The 27,963-nt window shown below is 37.4% G+C and overlaps 1 protein-coding gene across 6 annotated transcripts in view; it reads left to right on the top strand.

Moving 5' to 3' along the window:
• MYO3B (myosin IIIB) overlaps window positions 1-27,963 on the top strand; it is a 207,588-nt gene that overhangs the window by 137,999 nt on the left and 41,626 nt on the right. For 5 of the 6 annotated variants that reach the window (XM_027810755.2, XM_027810753.2, XM_027810754.2 and 2 more), the window contains 6 exons: window positions 3,815-3,926; window positions 4,839-5,001; window positions 5,718-5,798; window positions 15,167-15,287; window positions 24,930-24,993; window positions 25,880-26,015. In XM_027810755.2, coding sequence (XP_027666556.2) covers window positions 3,815-3,926; window positions 4,839-5,001; window positions 5,718-5,798; window positions 15,167-15,287; window positions 24,930-24,993; window positions 25,880-26,015 — 677 coding nt within the window. The remainder of the gene's footprint in view (window positions 1-3,814; window positions 3,927-4,838; window positions 5,002-5,717; window positions 5,799-15,166; window positions 15,288-24,929; window positions 24,994-25,879; window positions 26,016-27,963) is intronic. The other variant, XR_003561591.2, reaches the window with a different exon arrangement.

The raw sequence follows: 27,963 nt of genomic DNA, 5'->3' as shown, positions 1-27,963 counted from the left end.
ACGTAGTAAATAGAGGTCACTGTGATCTCTGTATACTAGATTTCACAAGTATGATAGAGATGAAATTAGACCAGTGAATCTAAATGAACAATTGTAGTTGCATATGCCCCAAAGTTTTGGGTGCATTCCCAGACGTCTTCTCTACCATTTCATCATGTAAAATATTTGTGTGTTTTTACCAGATACATTAAGGGGAAACATTTTGCCTTCCTGCAAAATATTCCATGTGGTCCATTTCTGTACTAAGATTTTAGATTAGGTAAAATAATTGGATGACCTTATGCTGTGCTGCCAGACATACAGTTATCCTGAGCACAAGTCAAACTACTCATGCATGTGTAGTTATGTCATTCAGTCATGAAAACAGGGACCAGACAGAAAACAAAGTGTTTGCTTAAAAAAATGTGGATTTGAGCTTTGGAACACTACCTAGAGACCTTTTACTATGCAGAATGCAAATTCCAAAAGCAGGTCTGGAGGAGAAATAATCAAAAAGAAATTGCCAGTCTCATATTGCTAGGCCTGATTTTTGATGAGTAGAGTAATTTCTGCCTTATTTTTTATGACATAACTGAAAAGGAACAGGAAGACCTGTTATTGAAAATCTAACATTCTAGCATGTTTAATCAGTTACAGGAGCCTTCTGTGCAGTCATTAAATCAATCAAAATGTTTGGAAAAACACAATTTAGAGGAAGTTTTTATGAAATATTCAGAGACAATATGTTTACAAATACAGAAACTGAAGTTATTCCCATGGTTTGTAAAGCTACTGTCATTCTGAATGGCTTGCTTTCTTAGAACACAGATAAATTTGTAAAATATATTTGTTAAAACAGAATTTTATATGAAAATGGTCATTGTTTTATTTATGGCATTTTTTTCTGATTAAGAAAAGCAACTACATTGTGGATCATGAAAGAGAGCTAATGGAGAGGGTACATTTGAAAGATATTGAAGTTTTTCATAAACAAAACAGTATAGTTGGACATGTAAATTACATAGCTCAAAAATACTTTTTATTCCAGAATTTGTCACAAATAAGAAGTCAAATTCTCAGTAATTAGAATGTTACTGGTAGAATAGTAAGAATCGAAAATGATGTGATCCCCCTTGACTATTTTATTGCAGCAGTGCTATCTAAAAACTGTTTTGTGGTTTTAAAATTCCCAACTAAACATGCTTTAGAAGATGTATGAACAACCAGAAAACTGATCTTATTGCTCACTTGAATCCTTCTTTCCTTCCGAAGGAAAGAAGCCCAGGTTACATACATGGGTAAATAACGTGGCTATCTGAACTGGCCTTGAAAGCAAATTGCAATTTAATATTAGTGCAATTTCCTGATGTATCTGTCAAGTATCTGTTGAAATTGCATGCTATTGTCTGTGATATGTATATAATCTGTCACAAATTTTCTGTGATATGTGTATTTCAAATCTGAGGTTTATTAGTGCAAGTCATAATACCATTTGTCTTGTGAAAACTGGCATCGTTAAGTAATAAGGTGGAGGAAACATACTTTTTTTCTTTTAAACGCACCATGTTTCTTCATACCTACTAAATGGCATTTGTTCATATTTTGAAAGACTTGGCTAAAGAATTTGCAATATCATGTTATTGAGAAAGTCACTGATTAAAAATAACCAGTAATACATAATCTTCTGTCATTATTCAAAGCAGGCAGTGCCTCCAGTTGGTGAGTATCTTATGTCTCCAGTCCAGGACTGATTCCAGTTCTTCTGCCTTCAGATGTCATTTTGTTCCCCTTTGATCTTTATTGACTATTTTAGTGGTTCTTTTTGCTTTCTTGTGACAACTGGAGCTAATATCTAGAGATTAACTGGAGCTAATATTTGAAAATCATATTCTCCTGATTAAAAAAAAAAAGAGGTCTTGAGCTATTTCATTCGTTCTAACTGCTTCTCCATATTTTCTTCAGTATAAGGTAGGATATTTTCTTGCCTCTACATGGCTACAGAGGAATCTGTCTTTGAGGTTTGCTGGTCAGATTCTTCTCTTTGTGTTTTAAAGAGCACCTGATGGCTCTTTCCCATGCTGCTGATTAGGAGAATGGTTTGCTCATCCTACCAGTTCCTCTCAAACACAATGTAAATTGAATAGCATCTGTGGAAGTGTAACTTTTAAAGACCAAGACAAGACATGGTGCTTCATAAATGAGAGCTGAGCTGGTAGTTGCTACCATCTAACAATGTACGTGTGCTAAAATAACCTTAAATTTGTAAACTAACTGGCACATGTTCTTGCTGTTACTTAACATAATTGTTTGCAGGTAGAGTTACTTAAATAGCATAAAATCATTCTAAATTAATGCATGGTAGCTTTACAAGTAGGGATTGGTCCGTTCATTCTTAATTTAGTTCAAACATTTTGCATCCATTTTTCATCAACTATTTGCACAATAACGTTATTTCACGTAATTGTTAGGGGTTGTTCTTTGCAAGGGAATGTGGACAAAAGAAAAGTCAATGTTGTTTAGTACAGGTCTGCTCCAAAGGCCACTAAAATTTATCATAATCATTCCAATTAATTATCTTAATCAAACAGAAAAATTAGACATAATGTCTAATGATTTACAAACCTAATCATAACCACAGAAATCCTTGTGAGTGAAGAAAATTGTTACATTCATATGAGAAGTAATTAACTTCTTTTTTCTTTAAAATAGCTGCTAGTTCTGTTTAACCATCAGCACTGATAAAATCCTTGCCAACATGATATCAGCAACAGTTGTTTTAATTACACATATATATGACCTCTTCTGGAGGTGTGAAACACAGTCTGCAGTCTGAGCGTCTTGCCGTCTGTAAGTTAAGATTGATATGAGAGTTGTTTTTACTGTAAAATAATCTTTATTCTTCACATACAGTGGCAGCCGTTCAGCTGCAGTAATCAGCTGATATCACCGTATCATTGTACTGCCTACCCGCCTAGTGCTGGCCTTTACCTTCACTGATTGAGAATTCTCAGTCTTTCTGCTAGGCATACTGAAAGTGGGAAGCTCCCCTGAGTTCCCTTGATGGGGGCAATCCTGTTGCAAGCTCAAGAGCCTTGGACTTCTTATGTGGATTTATGCTTCCCAAAGAATGTCAAGGCCTTTTATATTTCTTTGTGCAAAATGACCAATACCAGTAATTAAAATATTGAAAGATTCTGAAATGCCTTTTTAGCATTTCTCAAAAGAAACAGGCATCAGGTTATGAATAACTTTTGGGGTTTTTCTGTCTTTGGTGCTAGTATTTGACGTCTGTCCCACTTCAGAAATCTGTAAGGGTCCATTGAACACCTCAGGAAGCACCTGCTTATTCAAAAGAACTTGCAGACTTGCAGTGAGATGTAACTGTACCAAAGTATATTAGACAGCTCTGTAGATGGCATGCTTAAGTGTGTTATGCAAAAGGTTTCATTTTTGCCTTGCTTTCTATTACTCTGATTTCAAGCACTTTTTCTTTTCCCTGTCACTCGCTCACTCGTTCATCTGAGAACTTAGAACAGCCTTGGGTGTTTCCTGATTTGCACTGCTTTGTGAAAGACCTTTATGGATGATTACACTGGCTGGGGATTTCTAGAATGCAGCAGATTCTTGTCACCGCTGTGGTACCACTTATTTTCCTATGCCATGTATATGCTCAAGTGTCTGTTCATGACAGCTGTGCCATGATTTATGAAGAGGACTGAGTGTACGGGAGAATTTGGCCTGTTAGTTCTGGAGAGGCAGCTCTGAGCTAGAGAAGAGCTGTGAAAGTACATATTGATTGTCAAGTCAATTCTTTCTTTGTCATTTGGTTTTGCAGGTATTATTACCTTGCATTCAAGGCACACGAGACTCCCCTTGGTAGCAGAGAAAACTGTCTTGCCATTTTGGAGAGATCTAAACTAGACAACTGGATTCTTGGGAAAACCAAGGTAGAGGGTGCTAACATTTTCTCAAGGATAGTATCCTTTTAGCAAAACATGTGTAATAGTGGTTTGAAAAGTACGGCATGAATAAACAAAAAAAAAGCAAGGAATTTGCTCCAGTTTGTCTCCCAGCTTATGGAGCTGCCCTCCAAAGCCAGCTGAGCTAGTGCTGCAAGAGGAGGGGTGTATTGGGTAGCTCCCCAAGGTGCATTCTGCATGTGGCTGCCTCAATAAGGACAGTACATCTGTCAGTGCCTGCTGTAGTAGTGCCTTCCTGAAGTTCCTCCTGCTCTTAATCACGACCTGACTGAAACTTCATACTCTGGCGTATCCTGTGAGCCTGGTTAGTACATTGTCCATTTGTGGAGTTTCAGGTGAGATCCTTCTGGCTGTGTTAAGAACCTTTGTTCATGGTTTAAAGTGGAGTGGATGACTTCTCTGAAAAGGATGCTATACAGTGTCTTGAGTTGTTTTACAGTGCACACAGGAAAAACAAGGAGAATTTTCCTGCTCAAGACCCAGATAAAGTATATGTAAGCACCCATAGGATTTGCCTCCTGAGGCAGATTGCTGTTAGAGAATATTATGTCTAAGAAAAAAATCAACCCAGGATTTATTTTCCCAGTGTCAAGAAAGGCTATATTTCAAACTTATTGATACCTGAAAATATCCACTTTGCCAATTTACTTTGCAAAGAGGGTAAATATGTGGTTTATTTTGCAGTGGGGTGATTTTAATTGGTCAGTGGAATTCCACAAGCACACTGAGAGCAAATGTTTGATTCACAAGATTACTCAGTTTTCTCGGCAATGGTGCCCTAAAATAGGCTGATGTAAGACTAATGAAAAGGCAGAATACAAGAGGTTATGTTACTACTGCATGTAATACTGATTTTTTAATTTTTTTGTTCAATTTCAGGTTTTTCTGAAGTATTACCATATAGAGCAGTTAAATTTGTTCCTGCGAGAAGTTATAGGGAGGGTGGTGATCATGCAAGCCTATATCAAGGGATGGCTTGGAGCAAGGAGGTACAAGAAAGTCAAAGAGAAGAGAGAAAATAGTGCTGTTACCATACAGTCAGGTAAATGTTCACATTCCCTGTTTCACTGAGTGATTTTTCATTTCAAGTTGTTAAGTTGCATGTACATTATTTATTCATTCATAACAGTTTATTATGAAATCAAAATAACCAGAGGTGCTTTTCTCTCCAGCTAATTGATGCAAATATTATTGATTTACTTCTAAGGCGTCATCTTAGTATTTGGTAATGTCTTTATTTAAATATTTTAGTATTTTGAATGTGATGCACAAAATGAAAATATTGTTAGGTGTGTTTACATTAGCATGCAGCACATAAATGAAATGAGTAGCATGCTCCTCGCCACCACAATGTATACCAGAATTCCAAATAACGTACATTGTGGGGTGGGCCTGAGAGGCTGATTGTCAGTAATTTAGCAAGCTTTCTTATATTGAATTTGGGGAGCTCTGTGTGGGGGGGAGTTCTTGTGCTGGCATGATCATGTACCTTTGACTTTTGGGTTGGGACATCAGTGAGCACATGGTGACAATTAAAATTTGGATGAGTGAAGCAATGTTTGAAGTTGTGGGGATGTGAATACTGCAGTCGTGAACTCAGAGTTCAACATGTGGGTGGGTGGGGAAGATGTATTAGGGGTGGGGGCTGGAGTGATTATGGCAGGAGGGATGAAAGTTTCAGCACATCTCTGACTCTGTAGACTCTGTAGCACTTCCTTGAATAAATGTAATTTCCAGCACATGGTTTTGTATTTTTAGCCTGGAGAGGATATGGAGCTCGCAGGAAGTACAAGGAAATAAGGAACAGAAGAACTGATGCTGCTATACATATTCAAGCAGGTAATTAAAACATTATTTCAATTGCCAACACCTATTTTGCTGTGGGTGATTTCATGTCTCATAGCCAACAGAAATACATGCAGTCCAACAAAAGCTATCAAAAACATTACTTCTGATTGTCTGTTCTTCAGTATCAAGAGACATCAGTGACAGGTATCAGGCACTTTGGGCTTTTTGTAAGTATGTCTCTGGAAGAAAAACATACTGATTAAAAGCTGTTCAATTAATTCTTCAAGATTCTTCTGAGCACAGTCACTATGATTCAACTATTTGTAGAGCTGGTACAAAGCACTAGACTGATTTGACTAAAAGTGTGAGTGGGAGGCACTGGACACGCACTTCCCTGTGTCAAGCCCTGGTCTTGGCAGGTTGCCAGGTTTTTGTTTGGACTGCTTGCTGGGTTTGCCAGTTTTGGCCTATCTTTTGACTCTCTGCCAGACTCCTATGCAGCCATATCAATATGAATTTGAATATACTTTAAGGAGATTATTGGAGGAACAGGCCCATAGGGCTGTGTAGGTCTCTAGTAGAGAGCAGGGTACCATATGGCACAGGAATCTAAGAACCAGGGCCGTGAACTCAATGGTGTTTTCAGATGCTGCCAATATGAAGCAACCTCCATATGATGCAGTGTAATACACCTTCCCTGTCCAACCCCAGTCTGAAGGACTGTAGCTGATCAAAAACGTAGCAAATTTGTTTACAGATAAACCAAAGTACCAGCTTCCTGTGCTATAATTCCTTAAGCTTTGTCACCTCTCTACTCTGTATCATATAGTCTAAAGTCAATCTGAAAAAGATGTGTTCTAAATACTCTTTCACTTTGTTCTCAAGCTGTTTTGAGTAAATTAATTTGTTTTTCTTTTGTCTAAGTTTGCTGCTCTGAAATTAAGCATCACTGTGACTTTCAGCAGAAAACAGAATACCAGTCTAGTTACAGAAAGGAACAAAGTATCATTAGGTTAAAATAATAATTTCTAGATTTGCATGCATACATGAGCTCGAGGGGTAGATGCAGAATATTCTATTAAATGGAAGACTGTTAAGCAGAATTTTTTCCTTCCATTGCAACAAACACCGAAGGGCTACATAAGCACTCTCTGCCCTTCTTCCTTTCCTTTGTATTCTCATTTTCTATTGTTTTCACGATAGCACAGAGAGTAGATCTTAAAGTACCCCCTGCAACTATTTTCTGGAGTATTTGCTACCTTTACACTTGGCCATATCTGAACTTTGATTTCCTGCTTACAATAACATTTTGCTGTAAAAAGGAAAGTGAAACAGTTGACTCACCCCTGTGCCACTATTACTAGCTCCTTAGGATGAGGGTTACCTCAGGTTCACTAGGAAGCTGGTGTGTAGCAGTAGCACCTGGAGATTGTAGGGGACATTCTGCCTTAGGAGTTTATCCAGCCAGATTTCTTAGGTGTGTAGGGGATGCAGGCTCATTACTAGCTCTTTAGAGAAAGCAGCTGATCTGTTCTGCTGTTTGCACACATGGGAGAGATTCAGAGCTGTGTTCCTTCCTGCCATCTCTTAGATGCTGTGTTGAACATTGCAGGGTAGAGGCAGTGGGAGTGTACACATACCCTTAAATTTGGACACTTCTGTTGAGCCCTCTGGACCTAATGCTGTTAGCGCTTTTCCCACCAACATGCACACTGTCTTCCTTTGTCACCTGGCACTTGACAGTTTCAGTGCTCAGTCTGGGTGAATAAGCACTAGGACTACAGGGTTAAGTGACACAGCGTACCTTTGTATTAATTAGGCTGTCTGCTCCTCCTATCTTTGGTGCCACATTCAAAGGGGTAGTATAATAACAATAATAATAATAATAATAGTAATCCTCAACACATTTCTGTCTGCCTTTGGAAATCTATATCTAGGACTTCTTATTTCAAAATTCTTCCTGTACACATTTTCTCTTCTCTACATGCTAATTATTCAGTGTTTCAAATCAAAACTCGTGCTTGCTAATGGTGGCCATTTTCCAGGTTTTAAAATACACTGACAGTCTTTCTGTTGTTTACATTACACTGTCCAAGTACCTAGTGACACGGAGACAAAAGCAACTCCAAATCTCTCCCTCTTCCCTGCACATCTCATAATGAGAGTGTGTAGTTCAAGGCAGCTTTTCAGTAAAATGGAGTATGATCACCTTTGTATTTTTTCTTTTAATGAGCCATTTCAGGCAGTGAGATAGATTGTTTGCATTTGTCATCCAGACATTAGCAAAACCATATAATTAAAATATATGTACTTCCCTCTTCTTTCCCTCCCCACCCCACCCCACACCCCCCGCCCCCACCCCACCCCCCACCCACCCCCACCCCACCTCCCACCCCACCCCCACCCACCCCCACCCCCTGCTCCAGCACACGCAGGCCTTGAAATTTAGGAAGCATTTGGCTTACATGTTTCTACAGAACAGCGCATATTGAAATTTGTTTTCCTTTCATCTCTTTCCCAATAAAAGCAGCCGCTCGGCTTATCCCTTTAGCTTCCTCAGAACTTCCTTTCAGAATTCCCGATCTATTACAGCACATTCACATACCAGAAACAAGATGCCTTTTCATGCTGTCAACCTTTTTCATCTGAAATGTAAATTAATTCTTGCTGGTACGCTTTGACAGAGATCAAAGTAGGGGTATTAACCTTATTGGGCCTTCTCTTCATCAGAATCAGTTCCAAAGACTGCAAGGGTAGTGTTAGGAGGCCAGTCTTCACTGTTATCTATGGCCCTCCTCCAGGCAGTCCTCTGTCTACAAGTCAGCATTTCAAAGGCGCTGATTTCTTTTGTAAATGACCTTATCATTACTTTAAACTGTGTGAAAAATGATTTGCCTGAATAATTCTTGCAGGATTATCCTGCTCATTTTAATTGTGGGGGGACTTCATTCAGATTCCAGGATATTGTTTAAGTGGTTTTGACAGCGAGTGATCATAGCCTGATATAAAGGAGGAACACAGCTCCTGATTGGAAACCTCTTGACTTGTTCAGATTGTTCATTTCTTGCAAGTCAGTCTTTGAGGTAGGCTGCATTTGCATTTTAAAAATAAACAGATGCCTTTCAAATACATGAGCTGGTGGTCTGGAGATCTCTGTGGGCCCAGCAGTTCACTACCCATTGAAGAAATCTTGGAAGAAAAAACAAACTTAGAAAAAAAACAACCCTCACAATATACATGAGGATACAATTCCTTAGTGTATTATATTACATGAAAAAAAGTCATTATTTCAGATGGAGGAAAACACCCTTGCTAGAAAACAAAATATTTGTGAATTTAAATTAGGTGGGGAAGAAAAAGCTACCCTACTTCAGCATAGCTACATCACAGGTTCTCAGAATACACAGATGTTATTAGTCTCATGGCTAAAATGGTACAAAGGATGCACAAGGTCTTTATGGCTTCTTCTAGTCAAGTCATACATTTCCAACCTGTGAAGGTTAGAAAATGTTAATTTTTAACTTGGAGACAAATTGTAAAGAATGATTTTGTGTAAAGTGTTTGAGTTAACAATACTTTGCACTTCTGAGTATTTATTTGTAGTTGGGATTTGTATTATTTTGATTTACGTGTACATAAAAGGAAAAATATTTTGTTAAAATAAAGGATTTTTTTAAATTATGTTGCCAGATTCACAGCTGGTTTAAATCAATGTATATCCACTGAATCATCTGACTGAAATGTTGCTGCACTGATTTACCTCACATGCAAGTCCCATTTAATGTTTCTTTGTGCTAGAAAAATGCGTTAATTAGAATTTAATACAACTGATAATACAATTATAAAAGTATGTTTTCTAGTTATGATAGCATGTATTTCCATGCAGTGTGACTGTTGTCCCGAAAAACTTAGGGGAGGATTTTAATCTGGTTATTTCATTTGTGAACTGACATTGCCAAAATGCCAAATGAGTGGTGCATGCGATTCACTTAGATCTGAGGTGACATCACTGAATTCATTTTAATTAGGCCCACTTTAGCCATCTGGAATATGCTGTGCAGCTCTGGTCAGGACTGAGTTTAACTATGCTTCCAGAGGTGAAAGGCAAATGACTAATCCATTGAGCCACCATCTCCTCCTCCAACACGTGCTCGCACACTCACCATATGTCACATTGTATTGGAAAAGGTTTTATCAAGAACTCAAGAATGGGGCTCTTTTTTAAAAAAAAAAAAAAAAGTAATGGATGTTCAGAAGGAAACCAGATGAAGTGTCCTTTCGTAAATTGCTCTCTTCATTTAACTTCTGCCCATGCAATGTTGCTCACTATTTACATATCTCTAACACGTGCTTCTGGCAAAATTTACTCCATTATAATAAAAAAAAAGAGGGCCAGAGAACAGCTGTAATTTACTATTTTACATTTACAATAAATGTAAGCTTTTAATAAAAACGTTACCTTTAGGATTTTCAACAGCAAAGGTTTAATGTTGGCTTCAATAGAAGAGAAGGAAATGTTTCTTGAAAACCCTATATTTATCCATCTATTTATATCACTATGTACATGTGTGTGTACCTGTATCTGCCTAATACTGTTGTATAGATCTAAGAATTGCATGAGTAAAATTTTCCAAAAGCTTCTAAGCATTTTATAATATATCTATAAAATACAGATTTCCTCCCCCTCCCCGAAAATAACAACTACTAAGTAGCAGATCCAGTTTTACTTTTTGATATAATTAAATTTCTTCCTTTTAACTACATTGTCACTGTAAAAAACATTGTATATGTTTCTCTTGGCAACTGAACTGACTTATTGTATTTCCTTGATTTTACATCCAGGCCAAACTGGACTGGTTTGTACAGGCTGCACAGCTTTGGCCAACTTTACTCTTCCATCTCTTTGTGTTCTGTACTGGCTTAGGGCATCTAGTAATCCTTCATTTTCGGTATCTATCTCTAGTAACCATTAAAAGCCTGCTGCTCATGTGCAGGGAACATATTAGGAGAAGTGAGAAGGCCTTATGGTTTTGAAGTATGAGGTCCTATATTCTGTCCCCCTCTCTGGGTTAAGCTCTGTAATGTGCATACGTCTGCATTTCCTTTTGGTTTTCCCTCCTGTCTTTCAGGAGATGAAAAGAAGACCATTCTTACTAGATTTCATGCCCTTGCTAAAATCAGGGATAACGATATACATTGTCCAAGAGTACATTGGAAAACCTGTTCCTTTCCCTTGCTGATATTGACAAAGAGTTTCAGTGATCTTCACTTTTTTGTCTTTGACCAAGTCTCAAGATCAGAGACTTGGTGCATGATAATGAAACCCTTGTGTCCAAGTGGTGATGTGCATCAATGACTCCAGTCCTGATGGCAGCCTTGTTGAGTCCTCCTGTTAGTCACTGCTTGTAACTGATAATTACTGCTTGTATGTGAGAACTCATGACTTGCTTTCTTGTAATGCTTCTGCCAGAGAATTTAAGAGTTGGGTTCTTCCTGCTATTAAATAGGCATCACCCAATATCCATCAAGAGTGAGAGGTGAAAGAGGGGAGGTATTCATGGGACCCAGCAAAGGATGGATGTGACTCTCCATCCCTTTTACTGTTCATTAGAATTAATTTGGCATGGAGTGAAGAATCAGGTTCATGGGCTCCAAATCCTCTCGGATGTTGTTAGTTAAGCTGCTGAATGCTCTTTTAACTAGGCAAATTAAGAAAGTGATATGCTGTTCATAGCAAATCAACTTCTGGTTACAAACTACCATGATATCTTCTCTTCAGCAGACATGACCTTTCATTTCCAAGTTGCTGTTACATGCTATTTTAGGTGGTACTATAGATTAAAAATGAGTCTGTATAGAAAATGTCTGCTTAACATGATTTTTTTTATGACTGAGAATGAATCCTTCTGCTGTTCAAAATACTACTTCATCTTCTTTCTTTATACTTCTTGTATAGACCTGTGATTGTTTAGCTTTGATCTTTCTACATTGTGCTTCACAATTTGCTCTGTAACTATATATTTCCTATGGGAATCAGGGGGAAAATGCCTGGACTTTTCCTATCTGGAATTGTGCAACATTGTGTGTAATGTATATGCCTCTAATGTACTTAGACCTTAAAATAAAGGTTTTTAACTGCAGACACCAAATTTCAAACTCCCTGAGGTAAGTATATTCTTGGTTAGCTAGGTGCTGAAGCTGACAGAAAACTTGCTTTGTGTGTGAATTGATCAGTATAAGAAGTAAAAATTCATGTCCTAAATTGTGGCACATAAAACATTTAACACTGAGTTACTAACCAAGTGCTAAAATTTAAGTTCAGTTCCTATGTTACTTTTCAGATCCTGTCATCTTAGGCTATGTAAAGATCAGGGTTAAAGATACTGTTGCTGGAAAGTTTGCAATATAGACTGGATAAGGTGAAAATGAGGTGACAGCTGGTAATCATTCTTCTTCAATGATGCAGTGATTGTTCATGGAGCAGTAGCAACATGAGTCTGCTAATTTCACACTCTTTGAGCCAAGTGCTTAGTGTCAAAACCAGCACCAGTCAGTAATGCAAATTGCTGTGATGGAGCAGCTTCCCAGCCTCTCAGACTCCCCCAGTAGAATTATCTGCATATGCATTTCTTTTGAAACATTATAGATCCAGTTAATAAATGTTGAAAAGATGCAGTCCTAGTAATGCTCAATGAAGCTTTTGAGGGAGAGACGAGTTTGTTTATCCTGCTACTGCAGTTATCCCATAAGTCAAAGGGAAAGTAGGAAAAATACAGCCATTTACCTGCCAGATTCAAGGTATTCTGGAAGAATGTTAGAAGCTAGCTTGCAGAAGTTGAAGAGGAGTTGATTTTGAAAATATGTATGAGAACAAATGACAGGGTAAAACCTATGTTTATTATCAGATATAGCAGGTTTTTTGTAGTGAGTGAGGGAAGACCAAAATGGTTATGCTGACATTAATAAGAGTCTGGGGGGAAAAGAATTTTAAAAAATAAAATCACAGTAGGTATCCACATTGACTTTACAGACAAACACACACACACACACATATGCACAAAGAATGACTAGAAGTTGAGAAATTAGTAAGGATAAAACTGAAGTTTATCTTATTAGTTCTTTTGTTTCAGTGCTTTTTTATCTTTATAGTAGTCCATCAACTGACTGATACTTATCATGTTTCAGCTGCAGAGAGGTGGCTGCTGGCCAGCTGTCTCTGCTGCCAATATCGAAGTAGGCTCCTTGTCTGGTCAGTAGGGGATAGCTGAGGATTGGAAGCCTGATCACATGGGGCAAGTGAATGCTTGCCTCATTGCTGCCAGGCAGGCAGGCTTTTCCAGCTGATTATTAAGGGCAGAAAGTTCCTCAGCCTCACGATACCTGAGCTCTGTATTCGGTACAACACCTCAGCAGGCCCAACTTCTGTCAAGCCTTCTGCAAAGTGAAATGGTTATTTATTTTAGTATCCTCTCATTAAAAGGCAATTTTTGCTGCTTCTTTACTCTGGAAACTTCCATAGCACTGAAAGACTGTTGTGGTGCATTGCATACCACAGCTTGAACTGTTCAGATGGTTTTAATTGTCTTACATTGCTCAAATAAGTGCAACACCACGTATTTTTGTGGAGGTAGGTGGCTAAAAAGAAGACCTTTAACACTATACAGGAATTCAGATAGAAGAGAAGGGATTTGTTACAGCCCCTTCCTAAGGGAAAGAGCACATGCAATCAAGGTAGCTCTATTTTGTTTTCTCCACCATCTTTTTATTACACAAAAAACATCGTCAATGAGGAGTAAATTTATGAGTAGTTAAATGGAATAAAAGGGAAATCAATCAATTATTTCTTAATTTGATAATAATTAAGGGATTGTAAATTCTACAGGGTCTTTATTCTCTCTTGTGTAAGTAATATGTACTTCTAGAGTTTTCATAAAATCAGAGGCATAAGATACAGGGAAAATTTGTTAATCTTCTCATCAACTTTTGTGTTCTAAATTTATTCTATATTTTATATTTATTCAACCTCCTGATTTCCCTTTGTAATCTACAATGTTATTTTGACCCTGATCCTACATGCTGTAGACCCCATTTCTGTGCCTATCCTACATCCCACTGTAATATTTAACCCTGGACTCCAGCAACCCCAACAAGAGGGCTCTTCTCCTCCTCCTTTGAGTAATTAGTCCCCAGACCAACTCTGGTTTTGCACGTGTTTAGTGTGCTTAAAAGCTTATCCTGGATAGGGAATATTTTTTTTTTCCTCAAAATCATGGTATTTCCTGAGCTTAGCTCAGATTTGTTTTTACTTATTGTCTCACTATTTAAATTGCAGTCCTGCTACACTGATAAACAGCCCTATTCCCTCACAACCCTGAGCTTTCTTATGGAGCAATTGCTTGCTGTACCCTTCAACTATGGCATTGATACTGTACTTTCTTCATTATTCAGCCCTTTTTCCCTTTTTATGAAGGGATTTCTACTTAAAATGCTGCTTGAAATAAACCCTACACAAAACAAAATTTAAAAATGTGTGAGTTGTAAGTGTACATTGCAACACTTTTTAGTCTTTTGTCCTAAGTGCAGTATGTATTGCGATCTGTGGTTTGTGCTGGAGCTTTATTACTAACCGCTTACAGGCATCAAGAATTCAAGCAAATTCATGTCAGATAAAACTGCAGAAGTAATTCAGTTATTTAGGTGCCTAAGTCCAGGGACAGTCAATTGAAATAAAACATATACGTATCTTCAAAATGTTATTCATTGCCATTTTCTTTGCTGTTTCATTTCACTGCGTGCTTGCTGCTTCATTTAGTGTTTCTAGGGATTGTTTTGTTCCGCTTTTTTTTTATGAATGGTATAAATTCCTATCTCTGTAGATATTTTTTCCTGATTATTTGTATGAAAGGTATTTTTGGTGTTTTATTATGGTTATGGTTAATTGAAAAATAGAAGACATAATTAATTTTTCTAGTTTTAATTGAATGTATCTGTCCCTCACTACTCACCCCTCTACCCCACAATAAAAGCAGGTAAAATTTCTGATTCTGTAAAATTCTGAGTAGCTCAGATCATGGGAGTTGTGATTGAAGAAGGTGTTTTGGGAGTGATGTTTCTACTATGTATTTTAGGTGGGATTCCTATTTAAATTAGACATGTTCTCATTTCAAAGCCTGCTTTCCTTGCCTGGGCTGTGCCAAGTGGTCACTGTAACACTGTAACTGACAGTGTAAGGCCCTGCATAATTTCCAGCTGTTGTTAACTCTGCAAACATTGGAGCCACCCCTGTGAGGTGCTAGGTGTTCTTTCTGTCCACTGACTCAGTAAAAGTTGAAGGCATTCAGTTCTGTGCCGTAGTTGGGTGCCTGTCTGCACTTCAGGCTCTGCAGAATTTTTCTCTGATTCATAACTATGTGTTTTAGCTTTCAGGGGATATATTGTTCGTAAAAAATACACAAGACTGGAAAAAAGCTCTGGCTGTATAGCAGATACCCAGCTTAAGAACAGCTGCTCAGCTTCTGATTTTGGCTGTGAAGAGCACTGGTGAGTTGAATCCTTTGCTGTCTATTATCTAACAGAAGTGATTTTCCACACAGTGAGATCTGAAAGTAGCAGGCATGTCATCAGGATTCAGCCAGTTCTTAGGGAATCTGCCATTTTCTGAGGATGAGCACCTGTAGATTAGCCAGTGCCCCCACCAGCTTAGTCATTTTAATATTCTCCCAGTTACCAGAGTTAGGTTTATTTATGGTGCTGTTTGTCCTGTGTTGCTGTCCTGTTTCTTGCACTTCTTGGAAGTGCCCAGAATGCCGTAGATTGCAGGCAGGATTGCAAGTGCTCAGCATTTCAGAATTGTCTGCAGTGCGTGTTATTAAATTCTCGACAGCAGAAAGTTACCCTTCTGTGTCTGTAAAGCTCCATTGAGACCATCAATGAGATAGGGAAAAGAGCTGTAAAAAGCAGATGGACAAGTCACTGACAGAAAACCTAGGAATACTGCAAACTGTAATAGTGGTGCCCTCTTTGCAGAGGAAGGGTATTTTAACCTTCCTTACCAATGGAGTTACTCCAGACAAATGTTCCCCCAACATTGGGTATGAGAGGCAAGAGAGATCTGTTACGTCTTTAGCTGTTATCAAAGTCTGTCTCCCAGAGACAGTGTTCTAGGAGAGGTGGCCGCATTTGCTGGATTAATCCCTTTGATTAGCAAGTTTCAGCGACTATGATTTATGAGATCTCTCCTGCTGTGGCGTGGGCATGAGGACATCTCAGTGCTTCTTCCAGTCCTTATTTCTGTTGGTTTATATGCTTCCTATATGGCATATAAATGCGGGTTCTGTTACACTTCTTCAGAATTCTCTGAATGTAGTGACTGACTTGACTGTAAGCAGATGCTGTTATTCCATTAAGAACATTTGGGGTTTTTAAAAACAAACCATTAACTTCTCCAAAATGGTATTTCTTTCTCTGTCTATGCTCATAGCCTTGAGTTATGCTAACCTCCATGCTAACTTTGGTTGATTTAGATTGAATAATGTCTGCTACATGCTCTGGTGCATCATTACAGGATTTTTTTAGGTATTAACCGCCTGCATTCTTGTAGGTAAGTAGTATTCCAGAATCTCTTTGTTGTAGTATTCTGTTTTCAGCAAGAGAAAGGTTCAGACTATTGGACAAAGACTAAATAAATAAATAAATGTTTTTGATGATTATTTGCAGGGAAAAAAATGAGCCCACTGCAATTTGCCATCATATCTCTGTCTTTTGGTTGCCTCACTGCTCACTGGGGCAATAGGTTTCCTAATTTATTATTTCCTTCATGTGCATGCAGCTCCTTCTTCTCTTAAGTACCTAAGGGGTGTGTATCTTGTGATTTCTTTAGAACTATTGATGATTGCATGGTCATTTGTTTTCCAGTCTGCACTCATAGCTAAAAGCAAGAGCTAATACACTAACTATTATCAGTTTTCTTTGGCATCCCAAATTATAATTATTTACAATTAGAGAGACTTTTTTTTTTTTTCTTTTAAGTGATCTAGAGCTTTCACCTGGATTTGTTTATGTGTAGTTAGCCAGGAATTATTTTCTTCCCTTTTTGCATTAGGCTCTTTCTGGATTTTGCTGTTGCTCTCCAAACAAATGTATTTTTCTGGATTAGGTACAGCTTGCTCAATTGTACATCCCTTGAGATTCACAAACATTTTATGGTTCAGTAACTGTTGAGGTGAGTTTGAGCTCTATGAAGCACAAATATACAGACCTTTAATGATATTCAACCTGTGAACTTAACATTGAAGTCAATGTCTAAATGCCTTTAGATATCTGGCTGGAAGGTGCCCATGTAAAATACATTGGCCATTCAGGTCTTGTACCCAGTCCTGATTGCTATGCACAATCAGAGAGGTGAATAAATGCATACATTCTTTTGCCTGGAGTTGTTAAACTGCCATTACTGCTGGCAGTTCTGAAGTTTTAACCCCAACAAATATTGCAGATTATTTGCCTAATCCTATAAATTTCTCAGCAGTGGCCTCAGGTTCCAGTGATTTCAGTGAGACTTGAAAATGTTCAGCATTTCACAGGTGATGTTCAGAATCTTGGAACTAAATCCAATAACTTACTTCCCATAAATCAAGCTTCACTTCCACATGTAGCAGTTACTGGGCTGTTGTGTTTTAAGCATATGACTGTTCAGTCAGACAGGAAACTTGTAGGAAACAGGAAGGCTGCTGAATAATAGTGCAAATGTTTAACACAGTAGCCGGTAATCTGTCCCTAGAGAAGACAGCCCCACTGCGGCTTCACATACCATGGAACTAAAGTACAGAATAATTACATACTCTTTTCTCTTAATTTCCTTTAATTTCTTTTATTTTTGTTTTGTTTTTCTTCTAACTGGTAGTTTTGGAAAATGAAAAAATAGCTTAAAGGTACTCAGGATCAGAAAGCAAAATCATATACAGTTCTGCTCTGTTATATGCACAGGAATAGAACTATACGTTTAAATGTATGACAACCTACTGCTTTTTCAAAGATCTGTTAAAAAAAGAAGTTACAGTATTATAATATATATAAAGCATTCAGTTTTACTAAGAAATGAATTTCAAAGTGTTCGGAAGAAACGGGTACTTTTTAAAAATTTGAATTCCTTCAAGGAAATTTAATCTCTACACCTAGTTCATGCTTTTTAGTCAGTGAATGCAGGACATACGCAAATTCAAGCTAATAAATGATGTAGGTTGCTAATTAAATGCACACATCAGTTCATTTAACATTGCAGTTAAATTTTTCCTGCATTTATGTGCTTGACTTGAAAACCAGTTTTAACTGTTCAAATGCAAAAATCTTTCATGTATGAAGCTGACTTCACAACTAAAGTGTCTTTGGTTACAAGTAACTAAATACACTTTGAGAATCGGCAGATATCTCTGATAGAAGTAGAAATAGGTATAGGAAGATAATGTAAACATTGACAGGGAAGTGGCTTTGTCTCATTGAAAAAATGTTTTTTCACCCTCTACCGCAGAGCTATGGAATTGCCTGTGACTCCTTCTACCAAAAAAGTGTCATGGGATTAACTGTACACCTGGGAGACTGACACTTAAGTCTGAATTCCCCCCCAGAACCCAGTCTGTGTATGTGACACTTGCAAAACTTTCTCAACATCAGCCACCGAGAGGAACCTGCAGGCCTGCATGGTGTGAAGGAACAGAATCACAGTCAAAGCCTTCCCCAAAGTAGCTCATTCAAGACTTAAAAAGGGCAGAGTTACCTTAGGGAGCCAAACATGATTAAAACTAAATTCAAATAAAGGAAAGAAAACCTTTCAGAGCCCTTCTGACAACCCTGCTGAACAGCAGATTTACCCTTCTGCAGAGAGCAGAACAGGCAGCAGAGAACGGAGGAGTGTGACAGGGTTTCCTCTCTCACAGGGCCACTGTGGACATGAGCCTCACCTCATTCCTCCATTGTATAATTGGTCATTGCATGAAATCAAAACTGTCATTGCAGCATTTTGCAATGGCATAGCTCCAATTTCAAGTTAGTATTAGGAATCTCTTGAGCTAATTAGGAATAATCTGTGGAGAAGGAAAAAGTAATTTTCTAAAATGTCCTGTGATTTTTAACTTGTTAGACTGACAAATCTCTAGTGAATGTATTTTTTCATAAAGGTTCTTGTTCTTAGCAGGATAATCTACAGTTCAGTGACTAAGGACCTTAATCTACACTATGTTGTTCATGTTCTTGTTCAGACAGAGCTTTCATCCTCAGATACCTTTAAATCCCTTTAGAATCTTGTCAAAGCATCTGTAACCTGCATGCTCCACCATCTTCTTACCCATTTCCCTCCCAAGTGAAAATTGTGTTAAATAGTACTAACCTGATACCTTGGAAAATACTTCCTGTATTGTTCTTTTTTCCCTCTAGCTCACCAACTGCTAAATATCCCAATATAAGGTAGCTATACCTACATGATCAGTGGCCTTATACTACGTAGTAGAGCAGAAAACATTCTTTCCACATAGTGACTTTGTTACAGGTCAGTTATGTCTGTGCATGTCAGTGACTATCCCTTGCTCTTTTGTTTCCTTATGGAGCTCTGTATGTTAAAGGACACATGTCAGAAGATACCTGACATCAACAGCACTTCACACTCTTGAGTCAAATTCATTGTGATTTTTCTCCTTACATGCTTCTCTTTCTGGCTAGTTGATAACCTGTTCACACTTTGGTCAGCATAGGTTCTCAGAAACCATTCATTTTAGTAAAACTTCTGACATTCACATGAGTCTTAGGTAATCAAGATTGAATTATAAAGCCTGAAGAAAACTACACAAGCATGCCAACTTAGGAAAGTTATGAATAAATATTTATCAGTGTTTCTCTGTTCTACAGGAAGTATGCATCTGAAAGTCAGGTTCCAAAAATGGGTCTGTTTCTACTTGTTAATGGCTTGACTGGTGAAGCAGAATGTGATGACTAGATTTGTGTCAGTACTAAGTGAGTGATGGTTACAGGGGTTTAAGAGGACAGGATTAGAACTAGAAACAGAGGTACATGGACTTTAATGAACCATTAAATGAATGTCAGTCACTAATGGCACCCTGCTCTGAAGTTTACATTGGGCAGTAGCAATGAGGATACATACCTCACATGTGCATCATAACATTTTCTCATCACTGCTGAGACCTCAGTTAGTGTAGTATAGACACTGCACTTCAAGAAAACGAGCAAGTCCCTCAGCAACAAGAATGATTACCTATCTCTATAAACCATGATAAGGGGAGATATCGAAGGGAAATGGAAAACTGAGGGTGCATGTGCTATCATTTCTGCAATCATGAAAGGCTGATGGGAAGAGGAAAGGAACAAATTGTTCTCTTTGAGAATCAGGTGAGTAATAATGGGCTTGCATTGTAGCACAGGAAAGCTGGGTGAAGAAAAGCTCACTGATGGTAAACTAAGTTAAGCCCTGTGTAGGTTACCTTGGGAAGTTCTGACATCTCTATCACTGTAGGTTTTAAAAGTCAGCTTAGACAAACATGGGGAAAAAAAGAAAAGAGTAGGTACAGCTGATTTTTCTCTGAAAATGGGGATGGATTAGATGATTTCCTAAGATTCTTTTTATGATTTATAAATACAGAGTGACTTCTTGAAATGTAAGATCTCTGTGCTAGTGCATTGCAAGTCAGCCACTTTTATAGCATCTTAGTGCCAGCAGCCTTCGCTGCATCAGTGTAGAAAGGAAGTGTAAAAATTGTTTTAGAGGAATTCTCCTTGGGTTAGCTTTACTTGCAACTGCATTGCTGCTGTGCTTGAAAAATGAACAATGCTCGTTTCTGAATGGTCTGCAACAGCTGGAGGCCCGTTAAAATAGCATGCAATGTGGATTCACCTACATGGACACTGATGGGTTAGCATATAAACATAATATCCCATATATCACTGAAAGCAGAGATTAAACATTATTTCAGTCACATGAGCACAGATCCATTCAGAAACTGGCTTAATGTAAATAAAACTGTTTCATATACAAACTCTTCTGTCTTCTGCTGTGCTTTCTTTGACTTGGTCTGCAGCTTGCCTCTCACTAAAGTGAGGTTCACTTACTCAGTCAATAACAAAACCTTCGTTGGATTCTTTTGATTAAAGAAAAAGAAATAGCACTATGTTAGTGTGCTTCTCTTCTTTATGAATAGCTGCTTGAAAGGGTTGCATCTCCACTTAGTTTATTTTTTTTCACAACCTTCAAATGAATGCCATCAGGTCCTGGTAATTTATTGCTTACACCTTTCTCACATTGCTCCATAATTTCCTCCTTGGATAATTTCAGTTTCTGTCAGGACCATGCTGACATTTCTTGTATAAGTCATCTTTTGAATATGAATTCTCATTTCTTTCCACAGTAAAAGATGGTATAAATACATTCTGCTTTCCTTTAATAGCTTCACTTTCCTATTTGTAATCATAACAAACATTAAGCTTGTGATGGAAATAGGAGGTCTGCAATTCCTGTGGCATGCAGTGGAACCGATTGGGCCTGATTCTGCTGTCATATGAGCTTCTAATTACTTTATGGTTCATATCATATAGTTACTCATTATTTATAAAGATGTAAGTGGAAATTTGGACACAATTTTTTATTGTCATCTTTTTTCCCCCCCCCATCCCCATCCCTTCAGAATTTTTCATCTACCCATGCTGGAAGGATTAAAACTGTTCTGTTCAGGAATACATTATTTCTGCAAAATGAGCTGTATTCTTTCTAGTGGAGTATGTAGAAGTATTTTTACCATTTTCAAAAGCGTTTAAATGATGAAAGTCCAAATTCCATGGCTTATAACAACCAGCATAACTCCAAAAGTAGTTATTTTTCTTCATTATAAATTGGTTTGTGTGACTAGTTTTTTGCTGCTATCATCTGACTGCTTTCAATGCTAAGGACAGTGTGGCCATACACTGTACGGATGTATAGACAGACCCTAAGAATCAATGTTTCTCTTTTTGTCAATGGTTCTTGCTAATTCAGTGGTTTATAGACCATCCCTGTGTGAGGACTGAGGTGTATAGCTCAGTAGCTGAATGTTCAGTAGCAAATTGTTGTATTGCCTGCCTGAAACCAGGCACATGAACCTGGATCTCTTGCATCCTTCCCAGGTTAGTGTGCTGACTGCATCTCATCTCTCTGACCCAAACACTGCATTCCTGCAAATGTGGAAAACAACTTTTTGAAATCACAGGACAAACAGTTCCTTCAAAGATACCTGAAAATACCCTGCACCTCAAAATCAGCCTCAAATGCCATATTGGAAAATGTTAGCTATCAGCACTGATGGGCTCACAGGAACCAACTACTGCTAAGCTGCCCTCCTGCTGCTATTGTATTTCTCATGTTGCGTACTAGCCACATTTTCAGAATAGCTCAGAGACTGATTTCAAGGTGCTCAGCATCTATGGTTGGTGCCATGTTTTCAGAAGCGTTCCCTGCCAGTTTGCCATTGTGGTGGGTTGATCTTGGCTGCCTACCAGGTGCCCACCAAGCCACTCTGTCACTCCCCCTTCTCTCAACAGGATTCAGAGAAAAACACGATGAAAAGCGTGTGAGTAAAAGCTAGTAATCATGAAGTACATACTTGTATCAGCAACAGTACATTCTGTGGGAGGATGGGGTATCCTGCACCAAATACAACCCTACTTAGGATTGTTCTGATCAGAAACATGGGGTCACTGGGATCCTGACAGAGTGTCAGGGTCTGAGGGCTTCAGAATTCCGGATGCTGATTTTTGTAGCTTAAGCTGTCAGGACATAAGTTGCTGAACTTTACCTTCGTGCTTTAGACATTTAGACAATGTTCTAATCCTGGCATAGTTAGAGTGCTGGCAAAACCATACTAAATTCTAGATATTTTTTTTTTTAATAGAAGGCAGAGGTTAGTTCAAGCTGCAGATTTAGATCCAGATCCAAACCACCCCAATATCTAAATATTTAAATTTAGATGATGGTTCAGTCTATTTTGGCATTGTAGGCCATTTGCAACATACTGATCCAACAAAAGATTTTGATTTTGAAATCCACCGCAGTGATATTTGAAGGTTATTCATTATTTTTAGCTCATATTTGGTTTATTTTCTGCAGTATTGGGGGTGGGGGAATGAATCATCTCAACAAATGCTTGAGTAATTTTGGGGAAAAGTGGCAAGTTATCTAACTAATCACATTAAAGTTTTATCTAAATAATATATATACAAGATAAATAGTAGTAAAGAACTTTACAGATAATATGGTACCTGCACAAATGTGATGTCAAATACAGTTGTAGACATATTTTATACTTTCCTGTACGTGAAGCATGCCAGTACAAAATGAGAAATCATTTTTAAAATGGATCCCTCCATTTCCTCCACAGGAAACACCAATCTAAATTAAAATTACTGTTTAGACAGAATATTTCCCTTCTCTTTCTTAGAATCAAAGAATAAAGAGGAATTTAATTTCCCCTGACCTGACAAGCAAATCCAAACTTCATTCACAAAACTGCAACATTACAGAAAAGTTGAATGTTTACCATGTTCATGAAAGCTTTGTTTTGTTCCCACACCCTGAGGTAGCTTATGGACAACTGTGATGCCATCCGTGTTGTGACTAATATGAAACAATTGAAGTCAATGCTCTTGAGCTGGGGTAACACATTCAGACAAACTTAATTAACCTAAGAGCCTAAACTCTATTGCGAATAAGGCTTGAATACTTCAGTAACCTCTGTGGATGCCACAGAATATATGTGTTATCTAATACATATGCATGATGATATACAGCTATCAAATTCAATACATAATTGTCTAAAACATTGGAAGTCCTTCAGCAGTGTTATTTTAACCTGAAATATTTTTAACGGGTATGTTTGAAAGGTGCATTTTGAAAAGTAAAATGCACATGTGGCCAGACATTTTTTAAAGTCCAACAGGATGTTCCATTGTTACATGAGTAATTTATAACTAGTGCAGCTGACTGAAATATAAGTATTGACAAAAGATGAAATCTGAGATAACATGTATTGTATTTTTTAATCAGTAAAGCAATTTTTGATTCCCCCCTCCCACTGTGACTGAAAGGGCTGAAATGTATTCAGTTGTACTAACTGTGTAAAACTGAAGGAGCTACTTAGTACGTTGTAGCTCTTCACTGTCTATGAAAGCTTTTCCCTGTCTATGAAAAAAGCCATAATATATACATCTAAACCAAAATCTATGACTGAAACTCAGATTTCAGATGTTTCCATTTATAAGTAGAGATACAACTGCCATTAATTGTTTATTCAGAAAGGTTATGAGAAGGTTGCAGATTAATGATGCAGTGTCTGAGGTGTGTTTCGACAATCAGAAAATCTTACTTTTAATCCCAGTTTTAGGACCGTGAGCATATCAAATAATGTCTATAAACCTCAGGTTTTTATCCATCAAATGAAATTGGTAGCATCCTTTTTTTGGTTTTGCATAGCTGAAGATTCTGGAGCAAGTTCTGTGTGGGTGGATGTTACTATTGAAGAGATCCATTGACTTCAAAGGCCTGCCAACAAGGATCAGGGCCTGTGGAAGGTTTTTGTGATACTTTAATTAGCATTAATGAAGGCGGTAGTTGGCCTTAATATTTTTATGGTGACATAATGTGATGGTAAAATAATAACAGATACAGATGAAGAATCTAAGAACTCTTACTCCTTGCTCTGTGCTTAACACAATTAGCTTTAGGAGAACCCAAAGCCATGTGTTTCACTACTTCATCTGTCAAATTTTGAGTGTCTTAAGTTTGAGTCCTGTGAGAACATCTTTTCACAACCCTGGAAAAAAAAATTTCATATAAAATCTTGTCAAATTAATTTTAATACATTACTTCCATTTCACAGAATTCTCATAAACTCATTTTACACGTACACACATGTCCACAGATTTTTAATGACAAATGCGTTGCTTATAGCCTGTTACTGTGTTGAATAATGCACTTCCTCATAAGAGGAAATGGGACTGGTCTGTGTTTTGTCTGAGTTGATTATATGTGCATATTTAGAAATTGGGGGAGGGGGAAAAGGGGAAATCAACAAAAAAACGTGTATGCAAGTAAAGTTTTCATAAGAATAAAGAAATGACAATATTTGAACTATGTATTTTATTTTCCTTTGCTTTTAGGCAGCAAACCAGTAACGAATTTTCTCCTGTGGTGCCTGATTTTCTTGACAAACAAACAAAAAAGGTACTTCTAAGTTTATATTCTAAAATAACATCACATTATAACTTCAAATTCCTGAGTCCACAGTTCTGCAGTGTGTTCATGGCTGCTTGGCATAGCCATCTGAACATGAAACCGTTAGTGATGTTTTGAAGTCTTTGAGACAAAAGCCTGCTTGCTAAGAACTTTAGTTCTGTAGAAAGACAGGGAGGTACAGTGAATAAGAGAATCAAAAGGCTGGAAATTTGCTGCTGAGAATAAATGCTAGCTGCTCCCTGAGGTGATTTGTCTGTGCACTTCACTTTCTACAGATGTTAGAGACTCTTTTTTAGTAAGGACCTGAGGTTCTTTGGTAGCACTTTGATATCCTGCTCGAATTCAATATGTGAAATGGAGGAGTCGCTCTGTGACTTGGAGCACAGCATAGTCTTTGAAGTCTGATCCAATTTTTGCTGCTTACCATTTGATGTTGAAAGGATGAAATGGAGAAAATGTACAGTTTTTGCCAGTAACTCTGCTGAGCATATGTAAGATTAAAAAAACAAAATCCCTTGGATGATGTACTTAGAAATGTTAAGCAGATTAATACCTTCCTATAGCTTTTTTCTAAAGATACAAATTAACTATGAGAGGAAATCAGCATACAGTGCATGCTATGATTTAACTGCATGAGGAAAATGGATAAATAAGTTAAATGGAAAAAGTAAACAAATGTTTGTGACATGGGTGCTAAGTAGGTGTTGCTGAAAGCCACAAGAATCTTGTGTAACTTAAATCTGGCATTAGACATTTCACAGAGTTGTAGAAAATAAGAAGTTGCTCCCTGTGAGATCACAGCTATAAGTTTTCATGGCAGAGTGGAATCAATACATTTCTTATGTGCCTAAACCAACGTTCTTTATTCCAAAAGGATTTGGATGAGATTTCTGCTTCTCCATTTATTCGAAAACATTCGTTCGAAATGAATGATTCACAATCAATTAGCCAATCTCAGTCAGTTGCAGACCATCAGTTGTCAAGTCCTTTGAGATCCCATAAAAAAGAAGGTAAGAAATATAGTAAATAACAGAGATCTTTTGTTTACTATTTATAAGCTATATGTTGACATCCTGTAACTTGCTTTATATGTTGGTAAAGTCTTTTTAACAATCCCTTAGAAGGCAGGAAATATAAAGGAACTAACTTTCTTCTACACATTTTGAACCTGGAAATATAAAAAATCCCTTAAATACCTGAATTACAGAGGCAGTACTATAAAGATTTTTAAAATACGATTTATATTAAAATGTTGTTAATAATCTCAATACCCTTTTAATGAAATCAAATTGACTTCCAAGAGCTTCACCTTTCCTTTGCCTTCTAGTCTCAAAAGACGGTGATGAAATCTCTCATGTTTGGCAGAATGAAAGACAACTGTTTTGTTCACACACACTGGTTCAGTCAGCAATGCAGGAAAATATGCAGTAATTTTGCAGTCTATACAATATGGGGTTTTATTTGCTGATACATTATTTTTGCCATGGTCAGTAGCAGTTTAAAAACTTGAAGTAAAACATTATGATATTTGTTTAGTTTTAACTGGTTTATCTTTAGATATTCCAGGAAATCATTACCTCTCAGAATACTTTTCTCTGTAATTGTAGTCATTGCATCGTTGCAAATCTGTGAATACAGACTTTAATACTGGATCATAGAATACCTTCCACGGTTTAAGATGAAGTAGGTTGATAATGTGCTATCTGTAGTGAGAGCCAAAACATAAATGATAATACATTAATTTCCAGGTTATTACTGAAAATTAGTTGTTTATAATTTTGTGCCATGCATTAACATTTCTGTTTATATATTTAATGGGACACATGTCATCTTGTAAGTCTACAAATACTTATCTGAATACTTGAGCCCTAATCCTGCAATTTGTGTTTCAACTTTACAGAGCTCAGTTAAACAATTTACAATTTAAAGGTATGAAGATAGGTATTTATAGGGAGATCCTTCTGTTACAGGAAATAATGCAATGTTTTTAATCTTCTCCACAGGCGTAATGTGCTTTCCATGCTAAAAACAGAGTAGTATGTAAACACAGCAGGTTGAGAAATCCATTCTTTCTCTCTTCATGCATTTCTGTCCATATGGGGTTAAGTCCTTTGTGTGGGACTGCAGGGAATGTGTACATTACTATCTTAAATTATTACATGTTAAATCATAAATGTGCCAAACAGAAATATCTTCATTGCAGCAAATCCTCTTGAGGAAAGCAGTCAGGGCCCGAATCTGTCATCCTTACTCTCCCTGCATGGTGTATGGTACCCTGCAACTAGTCTCCTTGAAATCAAAGACATTGTATCTACAGTAAAACAAGTAGAGATAGTAAAACTGGCAGAATTACACCCTTAGCAAGCGTGTGATTCAGAGCCATTACCCAGTAATTAGAGAAACTTCACAAAATGTCAAGTGATAGAAGAATAGAATTTGAAGAAGAGATGAATGCAACATTGATCTGAACTATTTAACAAACATATATGTCTAAATGATAAGCCTGAAATATGGAGAAGTAAGGAATTTCATAGTTAAACATGAAGATACTAAGATAGATGATCATAGAAATCACACTTCAGTGAGTAACTATTACTGCTGAAGAATAGTAACTTCCTTGGGTGCTTTTAAAAGAATGGCTTGCATTCCAAAATTCAGATGCTTTCACACACTGTTCAATCTATATTCAGCCTTATTGTGTGAAGTATACTTTTAAGAAGAGGATATTGTGAGTGAAATAGCAAATATCTTTTTTGAATAAGAACACTTGTTTTGTAATGTAGGGCTATACTACGTAAGCTGTTATTCACACAAAAAAAGCTGTCCACTAGGTGGTCCAAACAATGTGAAGACTTATTTTTCATAGTGAAACATCATTCTGAAATACTGTAGATTGATTTTGAATTCTCTTTAAGTTACATTGCAGGCAAAACTAGTCTGTCACCTGATGGTAGTGCT

The sequence above is a fragment of the Falco cherrug genome, chromosome 8, assembly GCF_023634085.1.
Source record: "Falco cherrug isolate bFalChe1 chromosome 8, bFalChe1.pri, whole genome shotgun sequence".
Classification (NCBI taxonomy): domain Eukaryota; kingdom Metazoa; phylum Chordata; class Aves; order Falconiformes; family Falconidae; genus Falco; species Falco cherrug.
The sequence above is the reverse complement of the archived record's forward strand: the minus strand, read 5'-3'. Positions and strand labels throughout refer to the sequence as shown.